The sequence below is a fragment of the Pholis gunnellus genome, assembly GCF_910591455.1.
Source record: "Pholis gunnellus genome assembly, chromosome: 5".
Classification (NCBI taxonomy): Eukaryota; Metazoa; Chordata; class Actinopteri; order Perciformes; family Pholidae; genus Pholis; species Pholis gunnellus.
The window spans coordinates 13,079,228-13,101,477 of NC_136531.1; the positions used below are offsets into that span (position 1 = coordinate 13,079,228).

The 22,250-nt window shown below is 42.5% G+C and overlaps 1 protein-coding gene across 1 annotated transcript; it reads left to right on the forward strand.

The window, feature by feature from the left end:
* Positions 1–1,843: 1,843 nt before the first annotated feature.
* On the forward strand, positions 1,844–22,010 carry LOC306695637 (protein AF-17-like; the record flags this gene model as incomplete). Its single annotated transcript, XM_079158936.1, has 20 exons — positions 1,844–1,952; positions 2,960–3,039; positions 3,155–3,209; positions 3,313–3,422; positions 6,713–6,816; positions 7,470–7,563; positions 8,013–8,120; positions 8,478–8,567; positions 8,664–8,811; positions 8,916–9,725; positions 10,195–10,394; positions 10,910–11,027; positions 11,242–11,308; positions 11,673–11,821; positions 15,479–15,679; positions 16,484–16,560; positions 17,199–17,569; positions 17,746–17,845; positions 18,953–19,147; positions 19,236–22,010. The coding sequence occupies 20 exons, from the start codon at positions 1,844–1,846 to the stop codon at positions 19,269–19,271; spliced, it is 3,222 nt and encodes a 1,073-aa protein (XP_079015062.1). The 3' UTR covers positions 19,272–22,010.
* Positions 22,011–22,250: the final 240 nt, after the last annotated feature.

A 22,250-nucleotide genomic window follows, 5' to 3' on the forward strand; every position in this document is an offset into this window, starting at 1 on the left:
TGAAGAAAACTCCATGAGAGAATTATTCTAATCAATAGTTTCACTCTTCCCACTAACTCTCACTTCACCCACAGAACAGGTGGTAGTAAGTGACGTCTGCCAGTAAAACTCAACACATGGGAATTTATATGTGTGTGATGGGAAAATGTAGCTTCAAATGGAGGGTATGTGGTCATTTTTGATATGACAGACTTCAGGAATCTCCGTTGACAGCTGTTATTGGAAGAAGTTTAGGTGAACACACAAAATGGGTTCTGACATAGCAACTAAGTCAGTGCATGGGGCCGTGTGTGGATGCACTACGCCCACATGTCAGCTTGCAGGGAATCGGTCACGCTTTGCTGCCTTTCCGACCAGAACAGGGTGTTAGCTTCATCCAGCTGCCACCCCGCTATCTGTCCTCTCCATCAGTGCCAGTTCCCTTTTCTCTCTTTGGGTTTGATGAGAAGTGACACTTGTGAGGCAAACTGTCATGACAGCTTCATGTCCATACTTTAGATTAAAAAGCCCAGTCATCCATTTGCTGCTTCTCTTTTTTTTCTAGCTGTAATAAGAGGTTGACTTCAGGGTATTTTTCTTCTGAGTAGTTTGTTGAGTAAGAAGTGCTGAAGTGTAAAGCTAAAATGGAAGTCAGGCAAGTTTGTGCTAATGTAGGAGGATAAGAAAAAACCTAAGGACTCATATAGGATATTATTTTGACACATCACCCCTGAACAAAAAGAACAAAAGGGGGAATTGCACTATGTTCAAACGGCCCTGTTTTTTTCCAAATTGTGTGTGTTTCTGGAGTATCCACCATAAAACCGGCCTGTCAGACAGAGTTTACTCAGCCAGTCGAGACAGAAGTCATAAAGCAGTCCAGTCAAAACGAGAGGCTTCTAGTGACATCTGCTGACTGAATTATAGAAGCCAACTTATTAGCCAAAAATCTGAATGAGATCCATGCTGATGTAGTTTAACTGGAACAACAACACACTGTTGTGCACTGACCTTAAGAGCAACCAAGGAATCAAATAAAGTTTGAGTCATGAAACCTCAGTAAGCTACGGGTCAGTTTGACAAACTGGAATTTGAATCTAAATGTATTCCTATTGTTTTGGCTGTAACTGGAAAGAGTGATGCCCACAAATAGAGGAAGAATACAAGATTCATTTAGATAACTGTTTGTGGGTCATTTTAACCTTACACCAAAATGGAACGAATCTGAAAAAAGTCAAATGAAATGTTCATATACACACAGGTGTATCATTCACACTGGATGTTTTGCATTTTAGGTCAGCACATCGGATGGTGAAATAGCTTGTAATCTTGTTCCCGTTATTCTGTGGAAATCCTGAAGATGGTGCTGTTGAAACAAACTTGATAGAGAAACACAGTGCAGCCAGCGGTTTTGACTGAATTGCTCGACATGTTTTACTAATCTAATTTATAGAACTATTCCACGCCTTTAGGTACAACATATTGTCACATTGATGAGAATTTCAAAAATAATGTTGCAGTCTGAAAACACGCGGCGAAAAAGGGGCTTCGTGTCCACAAAATAACAATAACTTGCTACCTTTTGCTGTGACTTATTCCGAACCAAAAGAGCAAGTCTGAGCATGCGCACTGCATCGGTTCTATGGGGACGGGGAGGACATCACGGAAAAAACGTAGCAGCAGCAGCAGCACCACAAACCCCACGCCGAGATTTCGCCTCTCCGCAGCGCTAAAAGTGCGCGACGAAAGCGGCCCACGGCTATGCCCGGCGCGGCGTTAAAGTGCGGGACGTCCACTTGACAGGCCTGGGTGAGGTCTGAGCCGTTACCGGGAGGGGAAATACATTTCTTCGTATGGGAGCAGCATGCGGGAAATGGTTGGAGGTTGCTGCGTGTGTTCAGACGAGCGAGGCTGGGCAGAGAACCCTCTTGTTTACTGTGATGGACACGGCTGCAGCGTCGCCGTTCACCAAGGTAACGTTAGCCGCCGATAGAGCGTAATTACTGGGTAGCTGTGGCGGCTGGAGGCAGCCAGAGGTGCTGGAAGGTCGGTAGGTTTCTTAGTAGGTCCATCGCTGTCTACGTGCGTGTGGTGTGTGTGTGTGGGAGGGGTAGGTAGGCGTGCTGTTTGTTGTTTCCTCTCCGCACACATGATTAAACACACAGGGCCAAGCAGCAGAGTGTGACACCGAGTCTGGATGGCGCCTTGATGGCACTTCAGGTCCGTGTACGTACGTGCGCGCGTGCGTGCGTGCGTGTCTGGCCCGGTTTGGATTCACGACACACTGCAAGAGGCGTGTTTTTGCGACAAAAACAGCCCCGGCGAGGCCCGCCGGTTTGGACATTATGTTGCCTTGTGTCCACTTGCTTTGTTGCTTTTTAAGGAGACAAAACAAGTGTAGCAGTTTTAACTTCTAGGCTCGTGTTTCTGAGCAGAAATCAGCCCTGCCACTGATTGTTGGACCAACTCTCTCGGAGGCTGCTGTAGATTTGTGCCTGGCGGACTTTCCTCATCTGCAGGTTGATTTTTTTTTTTTTTGAAGTAGAGATGACTTTGTTCCCGTAAAGTCAGCGAAAGTGCTATAAAATGTAATAAAGAAAGATTAGTTAGAAGCTGACACAGCAGGCTGAGTTGAGAGCTGTCTTCATAGGGTCCATTTATTTCATATTCAATCTTAAATTGAAGTTCCAACTGGCTACATTTCTTCTTTCAAATATTACCTGACCAAGGTGCCAGCAGCACTTAACGGTACTGATGCAACAACACAATATAAGAGATGTGTGTAAAATACGTTGTGGTAGAAAATGGAATATGTATCAAAATAGTACCATTAACCTGTGTGTGTGTGTGTGTGTGTGTGTGTGTGTGTGTGTGTGTGTGTGTGTGTGTGTGTGTGTGTGTGTGTGTGTGTGTGTGTGTGTGTGTGTGTGTGTGTGTGTGTGTGTGTGTGTGTGTGTGTGTGTGTTTTTCTCCATCCCAGCATGTTATGGCATTGTCCAGGTTCCCACCGGTCCGTGGTTCTGTCGGAAGTGCGAATCACAGGAGAGGGCGGCACGCGTGGTGAGTATGCCAACACACACGACACGACACGAAGCACACCCATCCGTTCCTGCTTCACCCGTTAGGATCGATGCCACGCTCACTACAAGCTCTGCTCTCTCCTGTCCTGCCTCAGAGGTGTGAGCTGTGTCCCCACAAAGATGGTGCCCTCAAGAGGACAGACAGCGGAGGTAAATCACACCCTGCTGTTTCTCTCAGTGCACTGAACAGATTTCCGCTTCATTCATAAGAAACCTCATAGTGTCATTGATCTACTGCCAATCTCTCCGTCAGGCTGGGCACACGTTGTGTGCGCGCTCTACATCCCGGAGGTTCAGTTTGCCAACGTCCTCACCATGGAGCCCATCATCCTGCAGTACGTCCCGCATGACAGATACATCAAGGTACTGACACACACACACACACACACACACACACACACACACACACACTGTTGACTGGATAAAACCTGTAACACATTGTGAAGTGAACAGTTTTTAGTCTACAGGACTTCCTCGGGGTGTGGTGCCCTGTCTCTAAACTTATATTAAGGATATTCTGAAAGGTGTTTGTATTTCTGGATGGCCAGAGAATGGTGTCCACATGTCATCTGGAGCGGCTGTACACACATATAAACACCCTTTAGCAGACAAGCATCTATGACCGGGTATCGAACATCGATACTTTCCAACCAAACGAGGTTTGTTTTGAAAAAATCTGCACCAAATTGCACCAAATGATTGGTCCGATTCATATTTGCTCTACCTGTTCCCTCTTGAAGTTTATTTCGGCAATGTTCTCATACAGATGTTTGATTATTATTATTTTTCTCAGTGATATTTCTGTTGAACGTTTGTTTTAGAAGTAAGGTTTTGGAAAACGTAAAGTCTTGGTATCTGAACTCAAACTTGGTCTAATTTCAGAGCAATTGAAATAAACCTTTCTTCACTTAGAGTGGGAATAGCTAGCGGGGAAAACAAAAGTGCTCTGCTCTTCCTGCTTTTGTTGACACAGTTCCTTTGTGCCCTAAATCGAGCCTTTATTTTTCCAGAGAGAATTGCATCGTGAAACCAAGGATTATGGAAACCAATCTAAACGCAGATGTTGTCATTATTCTATAGCTATCTATATTCATCATTTATTTCATAGTGATGAATTAAATAAAAAAAACGTTGTCTAGACCATGTCTATTGCCACTTTCACGATCAGTTGGAAATAGAACTGAAAATATCAGCTTTGGTGTCAGTTCCTGAAAAACAGAGCAGTGCCTTTGTTTTAGGAAACACTTTTTTCTGCAGTGTCACAAATCCCACAGAGAGAAATCCATCATAAACTCTCCACCAACGACAGAAGCTACAACAAAGGCAGCTTTAAGTCATCCGGGAAACGGCACAACTCTTATTTCTCCTTTAACCGGAAAAAAAATGTTTTTCTCCACCACATCACCATCACTCCACCTACATGCTCCGTACAAACCCACAAGGTCGCGTCTGCTCTCTGGAGGTTGTTAAAAGTCATTCTGGGAAACGTGGGAGATTTTCATCTTAAAGGGACAGTTCACTTCAAAATCAAAAATACATATTCTTCCTCTTACCTGTGTTGCTGTTTATCAATCTAGATTGTTTTGATCTTGAGTCGTCTAGTTTTGGAGATATTGGCCTTAGAGATTTCTGCCTTCTCTCCAATAAAATGGGACTAGATGGCACTCGGCTTGTGGAGCTTAAAGCGGCAAAATAAAAAATACATTTGACCCGATTGCTCGAGATAATCCACAGACCTTGTGTGAGCAGTTTCACGTAGGAGCTATTTGCTTTCAGCCATAGTTCCATGAAACTGTCCCTTTTTAAGTAGAAAATGGATGAGACGAGTGAGAGGAACAACAAAAACGTAAGTGTAACAGTTCATCACAAAATACACCAGGGCACCAAAATGCTGAATTGATTATTAAAAAACAGTTCATAAAAATAATCATTAGTGAAGTAGTACAGAGCGTCATGAATTGTTAGTATCTGACAAAGAAGCATCTCCAGGTCTAATCATGTAATGTGTGTGTTTGTAAAACAAATGAACAATGATGAAACGGTTTCATTCTGCATACTGACAGACAAAACCCAAAGATAGGACCTCACACAGAGTCCTAACGTGCAGAGTAACACCACATATGGACAAAAGACTGAACATATCCTTCATCATATATGCAGTCATGCTTAGATAGACTGAAATATTCCGCTTATGTGTATTTATTTCACTTTTTAAAGCAAACCGTTAAACCACAAACTAGTTTAAGACCATTATAGCATTAGCATACATTACTTACATACATTTAGTTTTTTTTATTGTCTGTTTAGCCTTTGGCAGACTGTGTTTAGCAGAAGTAGTGAGCGCTGGTGTATCCAGCATGCATCAGAGCAGGCCTTTTCAAAGCCATGCACATTACAAATAAATCAATATTTAACGCATGTACTCATTAGTCTTAGCAGCCAGCGGCTGACGTGCTGTGTGTATGTAATGTGAGCGTGTCTGTGTGCATGCCTGCATATAAATGTACACATGTGAGTGTTTGAGTGCCTGGTGTCATATTACTGTGTCAGCTACAGTAAATTGCATGCAGCTTTCCCTGTCGGAGCCATTCATCCAGATTTTGCTGCCTGCATTCCTAGACAGCGTTACAATGGACAGGGAAAACTTGAGAAGCCACTCTTCCTTTTACACGCTTGGTGTAGTTATGTCTCCGGCCTTTCATTACATAGCCGACATCCTCCGAGGGGAACAGGGAGCAGAGTAAGGATGTCGGGAGTAGAGGAAGACCGAGGAAAGGGAAGAGAAAGGGCTGAAGCAAAAAAGGTAAAGAGCCCGCTGTTCCTTTGTCCTGCACCTGTTGCTAGGCCTCTTCTGCCCCCCCCACCAGCAGTCTGCCCCGCTCACTGGGGACAAGCTGAGGAAGAAGTACAAAAGCTGTGTGTGTGTGTGTGTGTGTGCGTGCATGCGTTTGTCTGCTTGTGTGTGTGATCACATGTGTATGCTTGCATGTGTTTTGTGTGCACATTAACATGTCAGTGAAGACTGATGCTGCTGTCATGCTGGAGGCAAGGATTCCAGCCTTGAGCTCTAAAATGAATAATTTCCAAAAATCTTTTTTTGTTTGTTTTTGTTTTGCTGCATCAATGCAAGTTCCCCCGCAGTTTATCGTGAAACCAATTGTATACCAACTAGAAGGAAATGATGGAGGAAATACATTTTTAGATTTGAGTACCATCCTGATACAAAAGTAAAAGCTCTGTTTTGAAAACAAATGCACGACAAGCCACGAGCTCTTCAGTGTCAGCTTTTTTTTCATTCGACGTTCCCAAACATCTGGTTAACAGTTTTGCTGTGCAAAGCTGGAAGCACTGAGCAAACTGCGTTCTGTTGGAAAGCTCCATCTGTTGTCAAGCAAAACGTCCTAATCGTTTACAGTATAGCTGCCTCTGGACTCAAAGTAAGGAGAATGAAACTTTGTGGAATTAAATCACAATGGTTCTCTTGAATAGCCAAATAACATGAATGAATGAGCGTTACTCAGCTTTCCACATGAATCTGCATTTTAGTTTTTTGAAATGGCAAGGGCTTTGTGTGCACTTAGTTCATCTACAGGGCAATGTAGCACCTGTTAATAATGCTAATAACTGATATGTCTCTGTTCCCTCTTCACCAGACCTGTTACATCTGTGAGGACCACGGGAGAGAGAGCAAGGCGGCCTGCGGAGCCTGCATGACCTGCAACAGACAGGGCTGCAGACAAGCTTTCCACGTCACCTGGTGAGTCTTAAAGGGATAGTTCAGTGGGGTTGTATGAGGTACTTCAGTGTATTACCTCCGCACACTCCCAGTTTTGAAAAACAGACACGAGCACGGAAGCAAAGTAATGTACCGGTGCGGATTTCAAATTTCACCAAAGTCGCACAATAACAAAAAACTACGATCAAGGCGTAATGTGATTTTAGATGCACATGATTGATTTTACTTGTTGACTGATGCAATTAGTTGTGAAACAGCCCCAGAATGAATGGCCTGCTGCCGTCCACAGGTGGCCTCAAGATGCTGATATGCGTTTCCCTGAGCTGTATTTGTCTGCACTACTTTTCCCACTCTACCACCCTATCTCCTTACATTTCTATTTCTTTGCTTTGTGCCTTAATTATTATTATTAAATATATTATAATGTGTAAGCTGCAGCTAATTCCTATCACAATGCAGAAGTTGAAAACTCGAGGCTAAAATCAATCCTGGAATATTGTACAGCACAGATTTCTGTGTGCAGAGATCCGACATTTGATCCATCCTGTCTGGATCAATGACAAAAGCTCTCAGGTGACTCAGGTGTGTGTGTGTGTGTGTGTGTGTGTGTGTGTGTGTCTGTGTGTGCTCTCCTGTTTCCTCTCCTGTCTGACCCTGTGACACCCTGCGTTCAGTGCTCAGATGGCAGGTCTGCTGTGCGAGGAGGAAGGCCCAGAAGCTGACAACGTGAAGTATTGCGGCTACTGCAAGCACCACTACAACAAAATGGTAAGATGGACAACAGTCTAAAGGCTGCAAACTAATATCATCGCACAACACATCGCATAAATCAAGAAATTAAAGAGTTATTGAAGTTTTAACAATTATTGATGAGAAAATGGTATCAGCTACAAACATCAGAGATAAAAGTCCTTACCCATAATCCCCTCTTAAATGCACTGTGAAGTGTTAACTCTGCCAGCTAACAGTAAACATAACTGCTAAACTTTTTATTACCACGTCCTCAAACGAGTAGTTTATTTGTATGTTTGAGTCTCAGCAGCCTAATAATCAAATTGAGCCAACTAAACTTTAGTTTAGTTGGCCGCTCGGTGTTGGAGGATACCCTTGTGCGCCACGACCGGCTCTATTTCAGCTTGAAAAGGCCGGGGGTGAAGGACGCCCCGCAGCTTTTAGGTTTTATTTGTTTGCTTACTTTTTCCTTTTGGATTTTACAGCAGAAGAAGTTACGCTCCAGTGAAAATACCAGTAGCTCCTTCAGTCATCTCCGGGGTCGCTCAAGTTCTCCACCACTAGACAAACATTATCACCACAGACAGAGGAAGGTAAGCGCTTGTGTTGATGGGTGTAACTGTAAGGGCCAAGTGTGCTAATTACCAAAGGTTTGCATTGAATATGTGGTTTTACACATTCTTTGACCAGTAAGCTTCTAATGTAAATTTAAACGTTCAACAATTTTACAGAGGTGAAGTTCTTGTCTGTCCGCTTGTGTTAGAGTAACAATATCATTTCAGAACTATTGCTGTTAATTTTTTTTTTAAAGTGTTTTGTGGTTTAAAATTGTAAGGTTTTTGAAATGGAGATTTGGTACAAAAATAGCATTAAAAAAAATAAAATAACTCCTCGTAGGATCTGGTTTGAGTCTTAACATGCCTTAGCCCTGTGTATTTATGTCTGTTCAGAGTCATAAGGACAAGATTCGGCAAAAAGAGCGCCACAAGAAGTCCTCTGACAGCCTGGGCTCTTCAGTGACGACCAGCAGTATCGAAAAGGTATGAAAAGCCAACCCACAGGATGACTTGTGACATGCTGGGCACTTTGACAAGTAGTCGAGCTAATCTAGTTATAACCTGTGTGTTTTGGTAAAGATATCCTCCAGTCACCACAGCAGCAAGGACAGTGAAGGAAAGTCCAAGAAGCTGAGCTCACACAGTCACGGTCATCGCAGTAAGAAGACGGGAAGCACTGGCAAGAGCTGCTCCTCCTCCTCCTGCTCCTCCAGTCCATTCAACACGGGTACAATGTGCAGAATGAAAGAGGAGACAGAGTGAAATGTTGACATCAAGTCTAAGTATAGCAGTGTATTTAAATTTGACTATCACTTTGTGTTTCTATTGGAGGTGGCTCACTGTCTTCCGCTCAGGATTTCCATTCGTTCTCATCATCCTCGCGCCTGGAGCGTGAACAGGACCAAGGGGCCGACGACCACAGTGGTGAGGAGCGTAAGGAGCGCCACAGGAGGCCAGCAGTCCAGGAGGAGGAGGAGGAGGAGGAGGAGGAGAACGAAGAGGACAATGAAAAGGATGTGGACAAAGATGAGGAGGACGACAGTAAATACCACAAGCCACCAGCTTTGACTCCTGCTGATGGCCCACTGGCAGGGTCACAGGGTCACGACAGGTCGGAGGGCAACTCGAGCCCTTTCGAGAACAAGGTCACTATTTCCACCTTTGGGTCCATCATGCGCATCACCTCTTCGTCGGGGCTGGGCAGCAGTAGCAAGATCCGGAAGATCTCCTCCTCCGGGGACTACAAGCCCTCCAAGAGTCTTTGTAAGCCGTCTCAACTGAGCACGCCGCCCATCCTGGAGGAGGCGGCCCAGGAGGACAAAGCCACGCCTCCGCCGCTGCCCAGAGAGAGGCGGCACCGCGGCAACAAGAAGAGCAGCCACGGCCCAGGGCGGCCACGGGGCAGCAAGAACCGAGAGAGGAGGGAAGAGGAGCACCACCACCACCATCACCGCGCAGTGCCGCCTCCTCCAGCCTTAACCTCCTCGCTATACCCGAGCCCATCTTCCATCCCTCACCCCGCCTTCCCCTCCACGCTGCCTCCCACAGCCATCTCTTCGTCCTCTTCTTTCTCCTCCTCTTCCTCCTCCTCATCTGCCGGCGTTTTTTCCACCAGCCGTGGCAACTCTCTGCTCAACTCTGGTGAGTCTAAGTGAGTGAGTGGGTGTGTGGTAGCTCTCTAGCTTCCTGTGTGTGTGAGAGCGAGCGTGTGTAAAAAAAAATGACTTTGTTGTGTTCATTTGCAGCTTGCTTTTAAAGTGGTGCAATGTTTCCATTTCACATGTGCTATGTCAGCACCACTGTTGCAGCTTATCTGTACATCAGAACCTCAGAGTGTATTGTAATAAGCAATCGGATACTGTTAAAGTACATGCCACTGTTTCCATACACAGGGTTTTAAAATTCAGAATATTGTCCTAGATAGTGGTTTTTGTGTGTGCTGCACATATCGCTGAGTGCTAGATTTCCTGCCCTACTTACAGATTGATTCTCTCGTGTGCACGAGCGCTCGGCTGCCATGTGTTGTTGTCTTTTGGGGGGTCTTCTAACTTCTGAGATGAAAGTATTAATGAATATATTTTTACCTAAATGTATCTTTGCCATCCCTCAGGTATCTACTCCAGTCTAAAGGACCCTCTTGCACTGGGCGGGGGTGTCTGCAGTACCCCTCTCTCCCTGGGTGGAGGGGTGTGTAACACCTCCTTGTCCCTGGGAGGGGGCATGTGTAGCACCCCTCTCTCCTCAGGACTTCTTACTTCCCACGTGTCCTCACTCTCACTTCCGTCAGTCAACGCTGTCTCAAACACACAGGTATTTCAGAGAGTCAGCATGAAGGGTCACAGGGGGAACTGTTATCAGCACCACTGCAGAGCTGCCATGTCTGGTGTTTATCTGTCTGGGACTATATCTACTTGTTGTGTTATTGTTAGTACGACATAATTATAGAGGTGAAACTATTAGTCAACTAATTATTTAGCTGATCCGCAGAAAAAGAATCTGCAACTACTTTGACAATTGATAATCATCATTTAGTTATTTTTCAAGCACAGTTCCAGCTTATCAATTGTGAGGATTTACTGCTTTTCCTTGTCATATATGTCTGTGAAGTAACAGTTGTCTGACTTTCTTTCTTTTTTTTTTGATTATTATTATTATTAATTATTTATTCCCGTAGACAAAACAATTTAATACATCAAGACATTTTATTTTCTTACTCATTTTGTGCACCTGCTGTTCTTATTTGACCTTTTCTTTTTTTTTCACCTGTATCAGTCGCATAAAGAGATTTATTTTTTGGCCAGATGTTGACGTTCACTGTCTCGTAGGTCCATCCAGGTTCCAGCACCAGCTATAGCCTGACCTCCACTCAGTCCTTCGCCAGCTGTCTCTCCACAGCCCCGACACTGCCACCACTACTGACCCAAGCCCAGTCCTCACTCCCAGGTGAGCGGGAAATCAGGGTTCAGAGGTCAACATGATTTATTTGCATTTGTTGAGAAACTGAAGCTAGTTTTAGATTAGCTTCCTTTAAAAGATGCCTCTTCTGACACATATATTCCCACCATTGTCAGAATCCGGCATGCATTAAATCTCTTCAATTTGTACCACCTTTCATTGAATGGAGGTAAAGTTCACAACTCTTTGTCCTAATTTTCAGAGTCCGACCTCGACGACTGTCGCTTCCCGTGTCAGGGGAACTCACCAAGAGAGAGTTTTTCTTCACAGTATGTCTCATTTCATCTTTATTGGTATTTTGAATGCTAAGTCGTGGACATTACACCATTTTAAATCCTTACTGAAAATGTGTGAGCGAGTAGTAAAACACGTCTCTTTGATTCATCAAAGGAAACATCATTTGGATAAAGTTTCCCTGTACTGTAGCCTGTTGTCAGATCAGTTTCTATTTCTGTAACCAGTAACAGGAAAAGAAGGCAAATAGCAGCTGGTTAACGAATAATGTGACTGAGGGGATTAGAAAGAAATAGTAACCACAGCCACAGGGTTTTGCTGGTAGTTTCCCAGCTTTGCTGCAGCGATGACTTCTTATGTCTTTCTGACTCCTTGTTTCTTCTCCTCCTCCACACGTAGGTCTCCTATGAGCTGTCTTCCTCTTCTGTTTGACCAGAGGGACGGGTTGAGTGCAGGAGTCAGAGCCCGTCCCGAGAACGTCCCTCCAGCCAGCTCCCACATTGAGCTCCTGCTGGAGAAACATGGCAATGGAGAGATGGGAGTTAACAGTGAGTCACATGAACCAGTGGTTACCACGTGGTTCCAAGACAAAACTCAAAAAATGATTTGGTTATTTTGCCTAAATTACGGGGTACTTTCATCTTGTCAGGTCTCTTAAAACAATCATTTGAATTAAACAATGTGAGAAGGGGAAATCACCTCACAGCTAGTGGTCACACTCAACGTGGTAAAAAAAACCAAAAATAGCATTTATAATCTGGACAAGATTCTGTTTACCTGCTCTCAGTGTGCAGTTCTCTCTGTGACCTGGTACTATTTAGTTGGGCTGTACCGAATAGTTTGAAGCTTCATTCATAACGTTGACATTCAATTTCTGAATCAACATTTCAATGCTGCGCAGTTTGTTTGATTGTTTTGTTTTTTGCATGTCTATTCATTCTGTTTAAAACCGGTATTTCAGCACAGTTGCAGATAAAGATTAGTCTACTCTAATATTAGTATTCAGGGTTACCGCGAATCCTTTTAAAAGAAAATCTAAAAAAGGCCTCAAATTCATTAATCTAAAAATAAGGCCTTAATTGGTATTAAAATATCTTAAATAAATCTTTCAAAAATGCTAAGACTTCGGAAGTAGGATTTTATTAATTCCTTTTTTCTGACATTGCAATTTCAAAATCTCAAACCAATTGGTAACATCTATCTTTTACTTAATTTACAGATTGCCTCTCGTATTAATGTCACACAGATCAAGAAAGCATAACAATAAACATTTTTGTAATTGTAAAGTTGGTCTTAAATTTATTTCGAAGTAGCATGAAAAAGTCTTAAATCTAACTTGCATTCAGCTGTGGGAACCCTGAGTCTTTTACCATTTGTAGATTTACATTCCAGTGCTGTGTGTTAGTGATGCGATGACTTTTTATCACGTGTTTAGGCTGGCGGTTGATAAAGTAAAGTTCTGAGTAAGTTATTAATAACTTAGAGAGGTGGAAGGTGGACTATTGCACGCAACTGTCTCTTCCCCTCTCTCTGTGTCTCTCTGCTCAGTCCACACCACAGACTGTATCTATCTTTATACATACGGTCTGTGATTCGCACGTGCATGTGTCAGTCCAGTCCGTTCATGCAGCCGCGAGGAGGTTAATTCTATGACGCCAAGCTTCTTTAGAAAACCTCAATAGACGCTTTGAATGTAAAAACAAAATGACATTCGGTACAGCACTACTACTGAATGTGCCTGTAGACGCTGTTGGGGACAAACGATAGCACAGCAAGAGATGGCACGTTGCTCTAGCAGCTTTGTATCTCATGTTCCTTATCTACTTTCTGTTGTGCTGTCTCCTGAACCTGGCTGCTCACTGACTCTTGCTCAGACTCAGACTTTTCTCTGGGGACATCATCTGCTGACCCTTGCTTTTTTTTAAATCTATTTTCGCTCTGTTTTGTTTCTCCACCCAGTGATGTCACACTGTTTCCATTTTCCCTCATACTTCTTTTACTTGTCCTATTCTTTTCTACCGTTATCTTTCTGTTTTACCACTGTTGCCTCTCCCGAGCTCTGTCTTGGACCCTTCTTTCCTCCCCATCCCTCGTAACAGCTCTTAACTATGTACATTTTAATGCATCTTAGCCTCCCATCCTCTGTAAACGGAAAGGCCCTGCAGTCTGCACCTAAATATATTTCTCTGTACCTCAGGGAGAGTTCACTTTCGACTAACGAGTGTTAACTGCTCTTCCACTCTGCAGAAATGAAAGCGAAGTGTGTTTGTTCTCCCAGTCTGTGATGCAGGGCACGCTGCACTGATGGCTCCATAGAAAATCAATTACGAAAGCATTTAGAGGATGGGGTTGAATTCCTAGTTCAGACCTGATGGCACTGCTGTGAAGTAACACTAGGTCTAAGAGCAAGTCCAGGAACCACCAGTTAATGTCAGCACTTTCTATTCCGGGTTGAAGTGTAATTTCTGTAAATTGTACATCTTTGCCAATAGTTTATAGAAAAATGTGGTGGAGTTAGAAATGTTTGTTTCAGAACTATTTTATCTAAGTTAAACATGTAGGATTTTCTCAAATATTATTTTAAAATGAACTCCAATAGCAGCAACTGTAAGCGTGTAATACTGGTATTGCATTGAAACTGCCAACCTTTTAAAGCCCTCATATACCTGTAGTCCACCATTATAACTAGGTCTTTCTACACATTCTTCTTGATTAGACCCCTAATCCAGAAAAGGACTGTGTGGGTGTGTTCACACTCAAAGCGATTGACGTCTCCCTCATTCTCTTGTTATCTTTTCTTCAACCTGTTAAGGTGGGACATCTTAGGACTCCATTACATCAGGGGTCATCAACTATATTTGTCTAAGGGCTAGAATTCTTCCAAGCAGACACAGTGGGGATGGGACTTTAAAATATATCTTTAATGTTATTTTCATTAGCCCATATCGGTGTAAACAGACTCCTAAAAAACCTGGGAAATCCATAATGATAACTAGACCCTTAACTAGAAAATACTCTCAAACCTCCGCCAAGGAGGCAGACCACTGAGGACCGATGGTTAAAATCTGTAATTGGGACAAAAAAAGAAATGAAACAAGATGTTAAATAAGAGCTACGAGTTAGTTGCCATCCTTGCATGAAGATAAGGCACCGCCTGCATTCCATTTATAATATATATTAGCTTCACATATCCTAGGCCACTGTTACTCAGTGCACAACCAACGAAGCACCCACAGCTTTGTGAGTGAGTGAGGCCGGACTCCTGCATCGGGTTGTGTAGGCTCCTTGCTAATAATACGCTGACAGATTTGTATGTCTTTAGTAGGGTCTTACGCACATATTTGGGGTTGATAAATCTTCCTAATATTATGATTTGTTTCTCAATTGTTTACGGTTGCTTCAATATACAAAGAAGAATTGCTAGATATTCAAAATATCGGAACGCATTATTTTCCATCAATATTCTGCGGGCCGAATGAGTAGGCCGACGAAATAAACACTAATTAGTTTCTAGTGAGCAATAAATTGACATGTCAGACACTTAGCAATCATCATTTGTAGGGCTGTCCCCTCTTTGGGATAGACATTCCCCCATGCATTAGGTTGTTTAACCATAACTAATTTATCCTGATGCATACATTAAATGAATGGGAAAATTATTAATTCAGTTCTGAGTACTCTGTTTATTGACTTTAACAACATACTTTCAATTAGGACAGATACTGACATATTTAGAATTGTTAACATATTTACAGAAAAATAAATAGTCCCGTATTTTATGTTAATTACCGATTACTTTGACCCCCTGGAAAAAGCTGAATGTATTAAGTGGATATTTCATAATAAATAATATTCCAGTCATCACAACTGGTTAACATCTGCTATACAATACATTTCATAATACTTTAGTGTCACTATGATTCATAGATGCAAGTATAGATGAGTAAGTAGACATCCTGCTCTGTCCTGATGGCTGACATCATCCATCATTCAGTTGAATTTTTTTGTGACAGCTCAAAATGATGAGCACAGCAACTCACACTTAGTATATAGTGGTCTTCCCATGCACGTTGTAGTCCAACTCATTTGGATGCTTCTTGTCCGCATCACATGCCACCCCAAAATGCAGTCAAATAATGGAGGCGGACCTCCACTGAAATGCGGTTTCTGTAAGATGACACGTCTGTCCTCCCTGCTTCTTGTAGTTGTGGAGATGCTCCAGTCGCTCCACTCCCTGCAGCAGGAGAACCAGCGCCTCCAGGACCAGATCCTCAGCCTGACGGCAAAGAAAGAGCGGCTGCAGCTGCTCAACACGGATCTGGCCGTGTCTTTCCCTCCACACTTTCACTCCGCCCACGGCCCCATGCACACCTCTGCCCAGCTCAACTTCCTGTCATCCTCCCAAGGTCAGATTCTTTATCTCCTCTACCCACTTTCATATCAAAACCTTAGGACACACACCATTACTGTGATGTCAGGTAGTACACTCTACTATTCTCCTTCCTCCCCTCAAAACAGTCACCTGTATGTAGCATTTTTAAACATCACTGTATTAAGGCCGGGGGGTGTGACAAATATACAACGCAAAAGTGCAAAATACTCTTCCCTGAATATTTTGCATCAAAACTATTCATTCCGGCAGCGATGCAAATTTGCAATAGTTGCAACACTTGTTCAATAAAATGTCCAGACACTGGTGGTGAAGCTGATGAAAAGAGACAGCAGCCGGATGATAGGCTAACGATGTAATTGTGTCGTTGTGGCATTGGATAAAGGAGACCAGCTCATCAGAACAGCTGATATCATGATTGACAGCCCCAAACAATGACAGCAAGGAAATGATGAGTGAACATGCGTGAGAGGAGTGAATGGCAGATGTTTGAGAAATAAACTTTCCTTCCACTGACACAACAACTGACTGTTAACTTCTGCACTGGAAATTGGCACGTTTTCTGATTTTAATAACTAAAGCAATGTCCCGCAATCCCATAAATCAATGCAGCAGATTTCCCATGAAATCATGCCTGGCAGCACAAAAATAACACATGTTGTAAAATCCAGTGTAGAGGACAAAGAAATTATTCAAAGAAAAGATGTTGTGATTATTTGTGGATGTGGAAATGTGATATGTAAGGAATTTAAACTAATTAATCAATTAAAAGAATCAATTTGTAGTTTTCACCCTGTCTTTGTGCCTCTCTTTTCCTTAGACCCCCTGAGCACCAATAAGAGTCCCCTGTCCAAAAGCTGCTTCCTGAATGACACCTCCTTTGTTACCTCGTCTGAGGTGAGAACCTGTAGACCCTTTCTTACCTTGAACACACCATTCAAAACTGTACTGAGTAGTTCCAAGCCTCAACTATTTATTCTGTTTAGATCTGGCATTTCTGCACAGTTGAAAATAAAGATCAGGCTACACTAATATTATTAGTATTTTACTGTTTAGATGTTTAAATTAGATTCCAGTTGTGGCTGCGTTGTACGGGTTTCTGACTTGTGTGATCCAAATATTTCCAATACCTACAGAGTGCTGTAAAAATGCATTTAAAAAAGATAAATGTAATCATTTCCAAAATTCACTTGTTTTTATTGAACAAAATATTCTGCTAAAATCCATATTTGTTGGCATTTAGCCTTTCATAAACAATGCTCTCCTTCTTGATGCACACAAAGGGAGGCACGCACCTGTATTAACGGGACAATCTAGCAGCAAACTAAGAGCGGCATTAATTATATTTTCATAACCACAATAAAACAAACTATTGTTTTCATTCGATGACGTCATAAGATAGGACGATAGACATTCGAAGCTTCATTTGAAAACCGGAATAGAAGCTTTGCAACAGCACTGAATTCACATCAAAAGCAAAAGCTCAGCGCTAAATTGCTAAATTGCTACAATGCTTTTTCATGTGTTTGTTTCAGGAGCTCCACTCTGGTAGTCCGTCCCGCAGTAGCTCCTCCCTCTCCTTCCAAAGTACTCCTCCTCCTCAGCAGAGCCCCGCCTCCTTCGGCCAGCCCCTGCTGAACGGCCTGAGTCGAGGTTTGAGCGATGGCTTTGGGCCAATCGGTCAGGCTGTCGGCTCCTCTTTGCCCATGGTGGGCGGGTTCATGTCGTCCCTGGCAGGAAGTCCTCAGCTGAATATGAACGGCGTGCTGGGCAGTCTGAACGGTGTGATCCAGTCTCCTGTGCAGAACGCCCCTCAGCCCACACTCCCCGCTTTGCGCCCCCAGCCTCCACCGCTCAACCCCCAGGCACTGGCACAGGGCTTTCAGCTGCCCAAGAGTGTGAGCCCGTATGTACCAAGTCTGTCTTTAAATCAGCCGAGGGAGAAATCCACTTTGAGATACATTCTTGTTTTGGTTCAAGGCGTTGACATTCTGTCCGGGATAAGTAATGTAATTGTTTGGACTGATCAGTGTTGCATCGTGTGGTGTGTAATGTGGCCGTGTGTCGTTGCTTTTGTTTCAGGTCTTCTCTCCTGACAGAGCAGCAGAAGCAGCTTCTTCTCGAGCAGCAGCAGCAACAGCAGCAGCTCCAGCAGTTCCTCACCTCACAGAACTTCACTCCTGTAATGATTCACGCTTCATGATTCACACGTCATATTCTCACCCGTTTTTTTCACAATGTACATTTTCTCATAGAATCTGCAAGAGTTCTCTCTTTTGATACACTGGTGATTGAGAGTATTCTGGCATTATTTGATTTACATAAACTCAGGAAGACAAAAATGTCCATAGGCAGATTTTGTTACTTTTGGACAGAGGCTAGAGGTTTCCTCCTCTTTGCAGTCTTTTTGCTAAGCTAAGCGAACTGTATGCTGGCTCTAGCTTCACATTTAATATACAGAATTGAGAGCAATACTGATCTTCTCATCTAACAATCAGCAATAAGTGTATTTCCCAAAATGTCAAACTATTCCTTTTAATGAAAGTAAATTGAACCTGTGTCTGAATCTCTAAATAATTAATCAGAATTAGGAGTAATTTGTCTATATACAAAAGTAGTGCTCCTTCTTATTTCTTCTTACTCTAAGAAACTTCCTCTCATTAGTGTTTCGACAAAATGTATCGTCAAACATGTGACGCTAATGATAAGAAGCACAATGCTTAAATATTAACTATACAAAAGGGTAATGATAAATGGATGTGAAATATTGTCAATTCATAGCAATGACATTTTAGGGTTAACATTGGGGTAACAGTGTACCCAGTAGTTCGAGGTTAACTAGCTGCTGATGTTATGAGTCACTGTGTGACTCCTTTTGAACAACAGGAAACTAGCCACCATGAGGGTTCCTATTTGACTTGCAAACTGGTAAAAGTCTGGTAGAGTTTGGAGCCAATCAGACACTGTGGACATCTGGTAAACATAAAACTGCTTCTTTCTTTGGTGGCTGGTGTTTTAGGGTTTATTTGAGATCATGTTCTGGTACATTCAAGACGTTTCACTATACAAGTGTTGATGACCCAATGAAAGTTGCACTTGTTCAGCGGCTTTGGACCAGTTTTTGTAGGGTTTTTTTGTAACATTTTGGGGAGATGAAACAGTTGAAATGCTACTTTTTAGTAAACAAGATTACTAAAGTTTACAGATAGATTAATGTTAATGTTAAAACCTTTCCCAGGGTTCCTGAATGTCCCATAAACTGGCTGTTTTCTCCACCTACATCCACCAGGAGCAGCAGGTGATGGTGTGCCAGATGCTGCAGCAGCAGAGGCAGAGGGAGCTGCAGCGCCTCACGCTGACGGGAGCACTCACCTCCACCCCAAACTCACCCATGATCACCCAGTCACCCAACCTGCTGTCAGCCTCACCACTACAGGGCGGCAGCCTCTTTGGCCTGCAGGACAGTGCACTTCACAAGCCTGGGGTGAGTAGTACTGCAGGACTTCTAATTGTGATCCAATTATATTAAAGTGTTGTGAAATTGAAGAGCCATTGTGTGATTGTACTTTCAGGCTGCGGGGGAGAAAGGTGGAGACAAGACTGGGTGACGTTTCTTGATTTCACAGGAGCAGCTCAAATGAAGATATTGGGGCAACACAGCCCACTTGAAGAACTAAGGTCAACTTACATGACTTCTGAACGTGTTCCCTTCTCTGTCATCTTTACCTTCCACCCTCTTTTATGAATGTATAACAGGATGGACTTAAACGTCAAGGTGAAGTTTTTCGTGTTTTGAAATTCTTCATATCAGAGGTTCTTCTCATAGGTTTTTTTGTGTAGGCAGCTTTCAGAGAGCATGAATACAGTGGTCTCTTCTTAAATTGCACTAATTTGTTAACTAGACCAATGGGGCTGCTTATGAAGGCAGAGCCAGAGCTCCTGCTCATCCCTGCAGGTGCTGTGGAGGCTTTTGGGTTGAAGTGTGAACTCGAGGTCAGAGCGCTTCTTTCCTGACTTCTCAAGCGCTGAGCGTTCACGGTTTCCCACCGTGGCTCGAGCCAGAGTTTCCATTCTGTCCGTGAGAAACACAGACGTCTGGCACTTCTTGCAACCTCCACTGTCTTCCTTGATATTGTGTCTTCCCTTTGTGTTCACCCCACCCAAATCTTCATCCAGATCTTCGATATGTTGCAGCCTCTCGCAGGCACTTATTATGTAAAGGATACATTTACTGTCATTTCTGATGTATGGTTAGTGGCATTTCAACATTAAGCTAGTTCTTACCTCAGATGTTTCTGCCACCCATTTTCCATTGTTAAAAATTTGTGCTGAGTCATTGCCGCAATAGCCTTCACTGGATATAAATGCCCACCAAAAATCTTGATGTTAATTCAAAGGTATTGACCCATGTAAATGTAAAAATGGCACTAAGCCCACGTGTCCAAAATGGCGCCGTGGTCCACGAGAGACTGGCCTCAACAAGAATGTTGCGCACCAGATTTTATTCAAAACCACCGAAAGATTTTTATATCTTCCCAGTTGCTATCGAGATTAAGCAGACGAAACCAAACATTTGGAAATTGTAAGTAAGAAATGACTTGTTTTTTTTTTCGTAAACAAGTGTGCACTTTGCATGTTAGTAGCTAACCAAGCAAATTAGCCATCAACACAGTACCTTTATGAAGGACGCTCGGTACTTACTAGGCCACCAGGGACTGACAGGCTTTGATTTATGTGAATATTTTGCACTCCTCCTCCTCCTGAAGTGTCAGTTTTTTACCTTACTTCCATACATATATATTCCTTTCATGTTCACCAACTAGTTGTTCTTTTAGCAATACTGGATAGATAATGCCTTAATGATGCTAGATTTACAGAGGAAACCATGAGCCCAAAGGCTTATACTCTCTTGTCGTCTTTCTTCTATAGTGTTTTTTTATCTTGGGGTACAAGGAGAGGTATATTAGTAAACTGAAAGCACTCTTCCTAAAAAACCCATTTATACTTTTGATAGCTAACTGATGATTTCAAAAGTTGAAATGTGTGAATAACCGTATAGTGGTAACTGAAGTGTCAAATCATTTTCTATTGTAATTTTTGTGTTCAGATGCAATGTTCTTTCGTTGTTTGTGCTTCACAGAACTGAGAAACGAGGACTTAAGGAGAATCTGACAGTGTAGCCTGCACAGCGGTGTCATAGGAGACGGCTGGGGACGGCCAAGATGTAAACTGTTATTAAAGTGCTGTCGCAGCGGTGTGTGATGCATAGTGTAGCTGTTATCAGACGGTGAATTGCCGGTGTCGTTACTGTTGACCTTCACTGCAGGGCCGTTTAAGCCCATTTCATAATTTAAGCAAATGTAGAGATAAGCGTGTCTTTCCTTTCACTTCACTTTATCATATGATGCCTCTGTTTGGCTCAGTTTTACTAACAAAGGCTACTCTCAAAGTAAGGGATTGTTTTATTTTATTTTCTCCTGTGTTTCTCACTTGTTTGCAATCTTGAACATGATCTCCCTTACATGTGATATCTTGAGTGCTAGATTATTTTGTTAGCAGCTAATGTAGACGTCATAAAGGAACTTCTAGCAGCTCACTAGTCTGTGATAAATACTGTAGCAATGACAAAAGGAGAATGTTGATTCTGTTGATAAAGACATGAGCCAACGAGTTGACATGACTCCATGTGGGAGGTCTGCAATTGACCAAGTATGTCCGTATGATTCACCTCTCAGTTGAGGCGAAGTCCAGACACACGACGTCCAAGAGTTTGACTGAAGAGTGGTGCGAAGGATTTCTGAAGCGGTTTCTTTCTCATGTTGCACTGGGGCGCTTTGGGCCCATTTGTAAATCGTTTTTAGTACCTTTTCGAATTTTGTTGGAATAAGAGTTGTATACTTTAATATGTTTGTGTAAAAAAACATTCATTCTTTTAAGCTTTGAAGTTTGGGTAACCAAGATAATCCATGTTCTGAATGTCGTACTGTGTATCTTTTATGTATTCTAACATTTAAGCACCTGGCTCTGAACGAGGTATGATGGAGAGCGAGTTACCTATTGGGATATGAATTGCATGAAATGCAGTGACGTCTCTCAGATGTGTTGCTAAATACCAAGTAATAACTATGCATAATTTTGAATGCATTGTTCCCTGAAAAAAAAAATGAAATTAACTGCAATGAGCACTGAATTTTAAAAAAGGACAAGCATGTTGTCATTGTACAGTGTATTTGTTTGAGAGAATTGATCAAAACTAATTTGACATTATTCAGATTAAAAACCCTGTAAAGTATTTTGATATTTTTGTGTGTAAAATTAAAAGGATGGATTAAGACTTTTTTTGTCAATAAATGTATTTTACTGAGTTGTTTTACATTTTCTCTCTGGTGTTGAATGACTTACCTGTTTATTAGTTTGTGTACTTGAGTAGAGAGGAACGAGGAAGTTAATTCATACCTTTTTAGTTACTAATATTAGAAGAAAATACTCTGTTACAGCAGTTTAAGTTCACAAGGTTTTTCTTCTTAACAGTTCTGACAAGCGAATTATACCTTTTAAATGTAATGAATGAAAGTAAGGAAGCGGGA